The sequence below is a fragment of the Rana temporaria genome, chromosome 12 (genome assembly GCF_905171775.1).
Source record: "Rana temporaria chromosome 12, aRanTem1.1, whole genome shotgun sequence".
In the NCBI taxonomy this organism is placed as follows: domain Eukaryota; kingdom Metazoa; phylum Chordata; class Amphibia; order Anura; family Ranidae; genus Rana; species Rana temporaria.
The window spans coordinates 409,741-419,409 of record NC_053500.1 but is presented as its reverse complement, the minus strand read 5'-3'; the positions used below and the strand labels follow the sequence as shown (position 1 = coordinate 419,409).

The following is a 9,669-nucleotide window of genomic DNA, read 5'->3' as shown; positions in this document are numbered from 1 at the left end:
TCTATCTGATTTAAGATCCGCCGCCGCAAGTTTTAGTGGCAAGTGGGTAATTCACTAAACACTTACCTCCAAACTTGCGGCGGCGTATCTTAAATCCCCCGGCGGAATTCAAATTCCGCGGCCAGGGGGAGTGTAGCATTTAAATCAGGCGCGTCCCCGCGCCGATTTACTTGCGCATTCGCCGTCCGCTAATTTTCCCGGCGTGCATTGCTCCCAATGACGTCGCTAGGACGTCATTGGTTTCGGCGTGAGCCTAACTTGCGACGAGCGGTTTTGTGAATCGACGTATGCAAACGACGTAAAAAAAATAAAATTTGACACGGGAACGACGGCTATACTTAACATTGGCTGCGCCTCATAGAAGCAGGGGTAAGTATACGCCGGTAAAACGCTTACGTAAACGACGTAAAGTGACTGCGTCGGGCCCGCGTACGTTCGTGAATTGGCGTATCTCGCTGATTTACATATTGTCGCCGTAAATCGGCGAGAACGCCCCCATCGGCAATTTTAAAATTGCAGTTAAGATCCGACGGTGTAACACAGTTACACCTGTCGGATCTTAGGCATATCTATGCGTAACTGATTCTATGAATCAGTCGCATAGATACGACCGGCCTAAGTCAGAGATACGACGGTGTATCTCCTGATATCTCCTGATACACCGTCGTATCTCTGACTTAGGCCGGTCGTATCTATGCGACTGATTCTCTTTGAGAATCTGGCCCAGAGTCTCCATGTCAGCGGACTGCAGAACTACATGGCATAGCTTTGAAACGGAGGAAACTGTTTTGTCAGCTTTCTCCGGGTTTTGCTAAGTTCGGATGGGGTTGTGTAGTTTGGAGATCCTGCAGAGACTTGGGTGGGATGGGATCTCCAACCCTGTGTCCAGGTCTTATGAATAGCCAGCAGGTTGTGTGCCCAGGTGCACACAGCCCAAATAACGAGGAGCTAGTTAGAGCAGAGAGTGGAGGAAGGTGGCGTGTGTGCAGCGGTATAAAGACAGTCCTGGGTGTGGAAAGCGGTCTGTCTGTGTGAGACTACATCCCTGGTGTGGGGGGGACTTTGTGCCTGACGGACTGGGAGGCTGGTAGACCTGAGGTGACTAGCAAGTCCAAGGGGGCTGAAGGAAGTCCTGAAGTCTGGGAGACAGTGGGCTGGAGAATCCTGTTGAGGCCAGGAGTGGGCCAGGTTTAGCAGCTAACTGTACGTCAAAGTAAGCCTAGGGAGCCAGGAGCCTTGGCATTTTCTGTTAAGTGATCTTTACTGGAGAAGAACCCCTGCGTGGGAAATCCTGTGTGTGAACTGTTATTGTGTTTCCTTTTGATAAAAATGGGCTGCCAAGCCCTCAAACCTGACAAATGACTGCTGTGGACTCGCTAAAAAACGTATTTACCACTTGAGTTAAACACCCCCATATCGCAGGACGCACTCCTGAAATTCAGCAAGAATTGTTTATATTGGGGAATGTTAGCTGCTCCAGACAGAAATCATATTCCAATATTTTACCAATGATATGGAGTTCAATTATATGTTGGTGTTTTCTCTTCCTCGGGGTGAGATCTCTGTGGTAAGATTCTCAGGTCTGTTCCTGCCACGGACATTATGAAGGAGGGTCCCTCTCCCTTCTGGAACATCTCATGTGGGGTCACCCTAAGAGGGGCAGGAACTAGAGGAACGCTCCACTTATAATTTGAGTGCTGAGGAAGAGCCCGGAGCTGGAGGAAGTGTTCCCGATGAGGTTTTCGAAGCAGAAGATGTCATCTGGGTACATTTCACACAATTTACTTAGTAATTCACAATTATAAGTGCTGGGAGCAAATATGAGAGAAAAAATCTTTATTAGATAAAGAAGTTGTATATAACTTTTTGATTTATTTTTCTAAATGATCCCAGCTATAGTTAATGAATCGTTTTAAAAAAAATCAAATTTTTAATCTTTTTTACAGACATACATATTACGCTGAAGCATACTGGTGAAATAGTTCAGGAACGTGCTCATTTCATGGAAAACTTTGTTGCTGGTGTGATAGAGGAGAAGTTGGACCCAAATTTTGCAACTGCTTAAAATGTGTGTAAAGCTTGCCATGTTCAATAAGAGCATCAAATACCAATTCAATCCTGTCAGAAATCTTGTGAGCATATAACTTGCCATGCTCTGACTGGTATCACCTTGTTCCTAGTTCTCTGTGTGGACTACAGAACACCTCCCTCCATGTTCTGGCAAAAAGTAGGCATGGGGTAGGTGTTCTGTAGTTCAGTCCTTGGGTGACATTGCTGCCTCCTCCACTGATACAGTACAGTGAGTAGGCTTTGTCACCCTAGGACAAGAAGTGTGTTACTGACAGTATCACCAAATGAAAAAAAAAAAGAAAACAAATGCAGCCATCACGTCTAAGGCCCCATACACACCATAGAATCTATCCGCAGATAAATCCCATCAAATGGGTTTCTGCGGATAGATTCTATGGTGTGTACACTCCGTCAGATATTTTTATCCGCGGATAAATCTCCCCTGGGATGGATTTCCAGCAGATGGATATTTGCTGACATGCTCAACAAATCCATCTGCTGGAATCCATTCCAACGGATGGATCCGCTCGTCTGTACAGACTCACCGGATCCATCCGTCCAAAGGGATTCCCCGCACGCGTCGTAATGATTTGACGCATGCGTGGAATTCCTTATATGACAGCGTCGCGCCCGTCGCCGCGTCATAATAGCGGCGACGGCGCGACACGTCATCGGCAGAGGATTTCAGCGCGGATTTCAATGCGATGGTGTGTACACGCCATCGCATAGAAATCTTCTGAAATCCTCGAGAGGATTTATCCGCGGATACGGTCCGCTGGACCGTATCTGCGGATAAATCCTCTCGTGTGTATGGGGCCTTAGGGCAGGTAAGGTGCAATATGAAATTTCTGTTCTTGGGTTCAGATCCACTTTAATGTTTTTTTTACTTCAATCCCGTAAGTTACGTATCCAATGTAGGTGAACCCCAGGTAGAAAGTCACATTTTCATCCCCATGAGGAACTGATGAATAGTTTAGAGGTAAGACCTCGATCTTCCCTTTTCCGAAAGGGCCCTTTGTGTAGACTTTTCTATTTTCTGTCCATCCATCGACTTTCTTTAGCTTGTCCTGGATTAGTTTTCTATCTTTTAGATCACCGTCAAATCGGAAGGTGCGTTCATTTAATGGATGGTTTAGAAGCCTTTCTATAGCACTTCTGAAAATGAACTTCTGGAGGCCGATGCCCTTCCCGAGGAAGAAGAGCACGTTTGTTCTTTTCTTACGGACGGGGACGTCCTTAATTCTTTTCTGGTGCAGCTGTTTAGCTTTTTCCATTGCAAAGTTCAGAACATTGCCTTTCTTTATATTTTGTGAGGTTAGAAATCTTTCATCTGGCCAGTAAAGCATGAAAATAAGAAAGTAGGCACTTGCAGGAAATGTTTTTCGCTCATTCAGAAACCGTTGGCTTATCTCCAGCAATTTCTTGAATTCCAAAAGTTTTCTAGAGTCCGGCTGGACACTTCCCAGAGCAATATGGCACATTATGAGGCTAATGAGGTCACCATCATCCAGCTTGTCTTCGGATATGTCTGTGGGTAAGTAGTTGATGATCCTCTCTAATGCTACAACTAGGCGTTCACTTTTTGAATTGGATAGCAATGACAGAATTGTTGCCACACTGCTGCCCCCTAGGCTATAAATTGCCATTTTTCTGGCAAATTTATTTCCTTCAGATTTGGCAGAATGTCCTGCCCAGTCTACAGATCTAAAACAATCAGCAAATATTTTTGTCTGCCTAACTAACCAATTCCTGACAAAATCATCCTTCTTGGTTGTCTCCCAGACATCAATTTTATCCCCCTGAAAGCAGCCGACGTCTTCTGAAATCCACTCTAGAGTGTTGTACATTTTTTGGTACAAACTTTTTAAATGACCGTGTAGATTTGCCCAGGAGTCCTTTATCTCTTCTGGAATGTATTTTACATCAGTAAGGTATTCCACCAATTCTGCCTTGTCTTTCTTTATGTTTTTAAATAATGTTAGTAGCAGCTCTAGCAGGTTGCATCCAATATCTACTTCCCCCATATATCCAGAGTTATTGATTGTATCTTTGTCATTATTTGCAGCTCTTTGTGCCTCTCTGAAGCATTCCATTGACTTAAGGCCAAGCTCAATCAGGCTGATTTCATCTCCTGAGCTTCCGTTCTCCTTATACTTGTCATGGTTTGCGGTAAACCATTCCTTGTAGAGGCGTCCTTCAGTGTCCAATATATATGAATCATCCGGCAGCTTTGCTTTGGCGGTTCCCACCCATTTCTTTGCTTCTTCAAATTTAGAATTTTTATAATGGAGTCTGGCAAGTTGTTGTGCAAAATGTGCATCTTTATCAAATTGCTCAAAGGCAACCTGTAGCAGCTTTATGGCCATCTCAGTGTCTCTTTCCTCCTTACATACGTGTTCTATTAGTGGTGAGAAGAAACTATCTGCATTGTCACCACGACTTTTCTTGTGTCGCCGGAAAAACAAGTCTTTTATAAATTTTACAAATTCTTGCTTTGCAAATCTGTGGTTGAGAGCAGCAGATTCGTTGAGTAGTTCCAGGGCAATCTTACTCTGAGGGTATGAACGGGTGGAATATTGATTTATAATTTCCCCTGCGATTAGAGGATGTAAAATACGAATGGCAGAAATGAATGTTAGTTCATCCCTTTGCTCCATGATCAGTGCTTGTTCACTTAAGCTGTTGAGATCATGATTTTGGCTCAGTTTGTAGTCTTGAGTAACAAAGGACTGAATTCCCAGAAGGACTTCACAGTGGGAAAGGGAGATATAAGAATTTTGAACATAATGATTTAGTAATGCTGTGTATCTGATCAGACGAGTTACTGGAGAAGAGTGGTCCAGATCTTCCATCACATTCTTCACAAAGTCTTCCAGGTACTTCTTATTGAACTCTTGACTCATTAAAACAAAAGTAATGATCATATCATCAGAAGGAAATGTTTCATTGAGTTCTTCAGCTTTGTCTTTGAACAGCAGCTTCTCGTTATCTCTGAGCTTGTGGGTGATGGCGACCGTGTCGATGGGTGAGACTGAACAAGACTTTTCTGGTGCATTTGAACGTTTACAGGTCAAGAGGATAAAGCGAGTCTTTGCACGTCTCACTTGTTTGTGAATCATGACTTCTTGTAAACTGTGTTTTAATTCATCAATGTACTCTTCGGTACAGTCTTCTAGAAGAAGGAGAACCGGCAAACAGTTTTTAGTATCCCCTTCTTCATACTCTCTGAGCTCCACCGCATGTTCACACACCTTTGTAGTTTGGTATCTTGAGTTCACTATGGCACACCGTAAGTTCTTTTTGTTTTTCCAGAGGATCTGCCTGGCCACTGTGCTCCCCCCACTGCCTGGCTGGTGAAAAATGTTGATCCGTGCTACAGGGAGTTTCACGGTGTCTTCATTTAAGATGCCGTTCAGCATGCCCTCAACTTCCTGACAGGCATGGCGCTCAATGAATGCCCCACATTTCTTCTGCTCAGCGAGCCACAAATGTTTCCAGCTAATTTTTCCTCCTCGATAGAAATCCCTTTCAAGTGTCTTGGGGTCTATGGCCTTAAGGTTGGTGTTTTCACACTCATTTACACACAAGATGTTTAGGGAGTTCATTTTTTCTTCTTTAGGAATTGTAAGAAAACAAACTCCTTTTGTAGAGACAGGTAACGTTCTGTTGAAGTTTTTTTCTGGAATCATGTTTTGAACTGTAGCATCAACATGGCTGAGCTGCATGCCAACAACACTTCTTTGGTCAAGTTCTGTTCTGTTACATGTCGCTTGTGCCAAGCCAGCCCACTGTGTGTAATATTCTTCACACTCTGTGATACAAGTGATGTACTCCATACCGCTCAATTCCTCATAAAATTCCATCAAGGCTTTAACAATTGGTTTTTCCACAGGGGAAAACAGCATGAAGAGCACAATGAAGGATCCTTTCTTAATATTATCACAGATTAAAGAAACCGCTTTCTTAAAGTGCTTCATTTTGTCTTTGATCCAAGATTGCTCATCACATGGTAAATCTTCCCCATCGAAACTCTTCCGTCCATTACAAAATATCCAGCTTGTGTGCTTGAAGAACCCCAGATTATTAATAATGTCATCCAGGTTCTTCCCGTACTCACTGGCATAGCTCTTTAAGGAGAATATATTTGACAGATGGTAATCTTTACACTTGGAGTGTAGCCCACTGGTGTCAGACTCTGCATCAAAATCAAAAACACACAACATTTTCAAGTATTTCAAAAAGGTTAAGTGTTGTAGTTGGTGGTTCTCACACCGGTTTGTGATGAGTACATATTGCAGTGTGTCATCGAAGTACTGCTTACCATTTGTTAGCAAGACAGATACTTTCCTACCTAGATTTTCATATCTGTGTGCTTCACTGACATTGGCCTCCTCAGCTTCCTTTCTCCTCTTATCTGCTTCACATCTCCTATGGTTTACTGCATTAATTTCCTCTATTTTTATGGACTGTGATGTTGTCCCTATCCTCTCATATATAGTTTTATCTTGATAAAAAGTTTTATTATTTTTCTTATCAAACTTTGGCAAGCACACATGAAATGTTTTCTCCTTTACTCTGATAAATAGAGGCTCAATATCTACTTCCACAACAAACCTTTTCTCTTTCAACTCCGCATCAACAACCTCAATAAATTCAGGGGGGTAAATGCACGCCGCTGCAGCTTCATATTCACTGGCTTCAGTAAAGCACTGATCCAAATCATTTTTTAAATCTGCATACCATGCTATATTGTAAATTGGAATACCAACTATCTGTCCATGTCTGAAGCCTTCGTCTTCTACTCTGTCCGTGATGCCAAAGTGTATGGTTCCATTGGTTCTCATGTTTAGACAGGCGGCAGCAAATTTAAAGGTCTCATATCGTAGTTTTGCTAGAAGTCTTGACCTATCCAAGCCTGCAGCAGTAAGAAATGATTTGTACTCGTGACAAGGAGTGATCAGATTAATGACACCTGTCTCAGGGGTAAGTACCTGGTTTTTCACATATTTTACATTTGTACCATGGTTATTGAAGGGTCGGAAAATGCTCTGTGTAAAAGATTGTAAGTCTTTCGGCTTCTGGACTGGTCTGGCGTTCTCTTTTGAACCATTGATCCTTTCAGAACTTTTTGCCACTATTTGGTTTTTATCTTCTGGGCTCATTGTATCTTGGTGCTCTTCAGAAACATTGATGCTTTTCCTCTGAGGTAGTTGGTCCTCTTCAATAGATCTTTTTGTTAAATTGATATTCATTTCTGGGAGTTTTCCCTCTATACTGTAATTTTGCTCTGTGGGACTTTTCTCATCTGAACATGATTTTCTCTGGTTTTCTTGAGGTTTGTCTTCTGATTCAGCTTTAGCTGTTCTTTTTACATGTTGCCCATCCTTCTGCTTTTGGTTTATGGTCTCATGAGGTGTCTTGGACTTCTTTTTTTTACTTTTCTGAACTGGTTTGTTCACTTGGTTGGGCTCAATGTTGTTGATCTCAGGAGACACTAACTTGTTTTCTGAGGTTGGATTGCAAATGTTTTGTTGAGGTTTGTTCTCTGACGACACATTTATTTGACTTAAACCTTCTGCAAATTGGTCTTTTGTATCTGTTTGGCCTTTAGTTTTTGGAGGTTGCTCCGATTTTTTTCCAGGTGGCTGACAAGGTTCTACAAATGCACTTGTACAGCAAGGATTCTGCGTTTTGGGTTTACCTTCTGTGGTTATATTTTCTTTGTGTGTCCTTGATGTATCGGATTGAGGGGCATTCTGTTTTTTTGGTGACGTGCCCTGAGGAATCTCTTTATTCTCCAATGAATTTTCTGTGGGCGGCTTGGTTTTATTTCCTGAAGGGTTCATTTTTTCTGTTAAGCTGTGAGATACAGTACTCTTTCCTGAAGTTGTCTCCTCTCCCTCCCCCGGTTGACCTTCCTTTGTCTGATGTGGTTTTGTATTAGCACCTGAGTTTTTTTTCTTTTTCTTTTTCTTTTTCGTGATCTCCCTGGGTCCTTCTTCTGAACTAGGACTTTTTATAGACTGCTTTTCCACAAGTTTATTTACATCTGGACTGGACATTCCTGGATATGGTGTAGCTTCATTCTGAGTATTTCTGTTGGTCTGATGTGTTTGTTCCTTGTTTTTTGTTGGATCAGACTGAGTATCTCTAGGTTTTTCTTGTAGGATGTTACTATTTCTCTGATCTTCCCCCTCTGTCTTGTGTTTGGCAGATGATGAACCTGTGTCTGGGGGATTAATGGAGCTTATCCTCTCCCCTTTGTCCTCCCGCTTTGGTGATTTTCTTTGAATCTCTTTTTCTAACAGTTCATCTCTTTTTCTGAGTAAAAGTTGTATTTGAAGTTTTTTCATTCCCATTTTTCCTAGATCACGTTCACTGAGGATTTTTAGCACTGCTCCTGTGGCTTCTTCTTCATGAAGTTTAGTGATGTATTCCTGTTTTAATCGAATTGAAGACAACCAGCTGCTGACATCGTTCTCAGTCCAACATTCCAGAGGCTTGTCACCTTAAGTTGAAAATACAATCATTGAGAACTCTAAACACGGGTACTGTATACTACTGTATGTATAAAAAACCCTAAGGAACACATAATGCAACTTACCCAGACTCATGATGATATCTTCTTATACCATACAGATCTGAAAGAGAGAGGAATACATGTCAGCAGCCACATTTGGAAGTGCGGTTTTTAATATCTGTATGATACCATAATCGGTCAAAAGGCAGATGAAGATGTTTGTCCACTGTGTGTAATAGTATCAAGAGTAGGACTTGTGTATGTAATACTGTTGTGTATATTAAGGAGCTGAGAGTCAGTGGGCCAGATTCACAAAGAGATACAACGGCGTATCTCCTGATACGCCGTCGTATCTCTGAGATCCGACGGTCGGATCTATGCGTGTCACGGTCTGGGGTCAGGCTCAGAGGCCAGTAGCTATAGCAGCTGAGCAGGTCACCCTGGCTGATGACACGGGGTCACCTGAGGTGCGGAATCTAAGCGCTAACCGGTATTCACCAGAGCTCCTGAAGGTGGAGATGGATTTTGCTGCGTGTTAGCGCCAGGTCGCGGTCCTCAGGATTGCCCCACCAGGAGGTGAGAAAGCCAGGGTACAATAGCAGATAAGCAGGTAAGGATCAAACAGAAGCGTGGTCGGTAAACAAGCCAAAAGGTCGGTAATGAGTATTTGTAGATTGGGATCAGGCAGAAGCGTAGTCGATAACAAGCCAAGGGTCGATACGAGTATTTGTAGGTTGGGATCAGGCAGAAGCGTAGTCGATAACAAGCCAAGGGTCGATAACGAGCAGTAGCAAATATGGACGGCAGCAGAGAAGACAGGAGCGAGATACAGGCTGGAGAGAGCACAATATTCTGGCAAGGAGGAAGTGCAGAGACATGGCTTATATCAGGAAGTTGGTGGGAGGAGCAAGGGGTTCAAGGTTCAAGACAATCAAGACACAAGGCAGGAATGTTCAATGGATCAGATGGGTTTGTCCAGCAGATCAGACAGGGAGCTATCCAGCATCCCAGATAGCTCAGTGAGAAGGTTCACTGCCAGACACAGCTGAGGTCCCAGGTTCGAATCCAGGTCCTGACAG

The 9,669-nt window shown here is 43.0% G+C and overlaps 1 protein-coding gene across 1 annotated transcript; it reads right to left on the bottom strand.

Moving 5' to 3' along the window:
* Nucleotides 1-2,878: 2,878 nt before the first annotated feature.
* Nucleotides 2,879-8,684, bottom strand: LOC120919330 (sterile alpha motif domain-containing protein 9-like). Its single transcript, XM_040331441.1, has 2 exons — nt 8,675-8,684; nt 2,879-8,578 (listed from the first exon to the last, which is right to left on the bottom strand). Exons 1-2 carry the CDS (start codon nt 8,682-8,684, stop codon nt 2,931-2,933), a joined length of 5,658 nt encoding a protein of 1,885 aa, XP_040187375.1. The 3' UTR covers nt 2,879-2,930.
* Between the last annotated feature and the right edge of the window lie 985 nt (nt 8,685-9,669).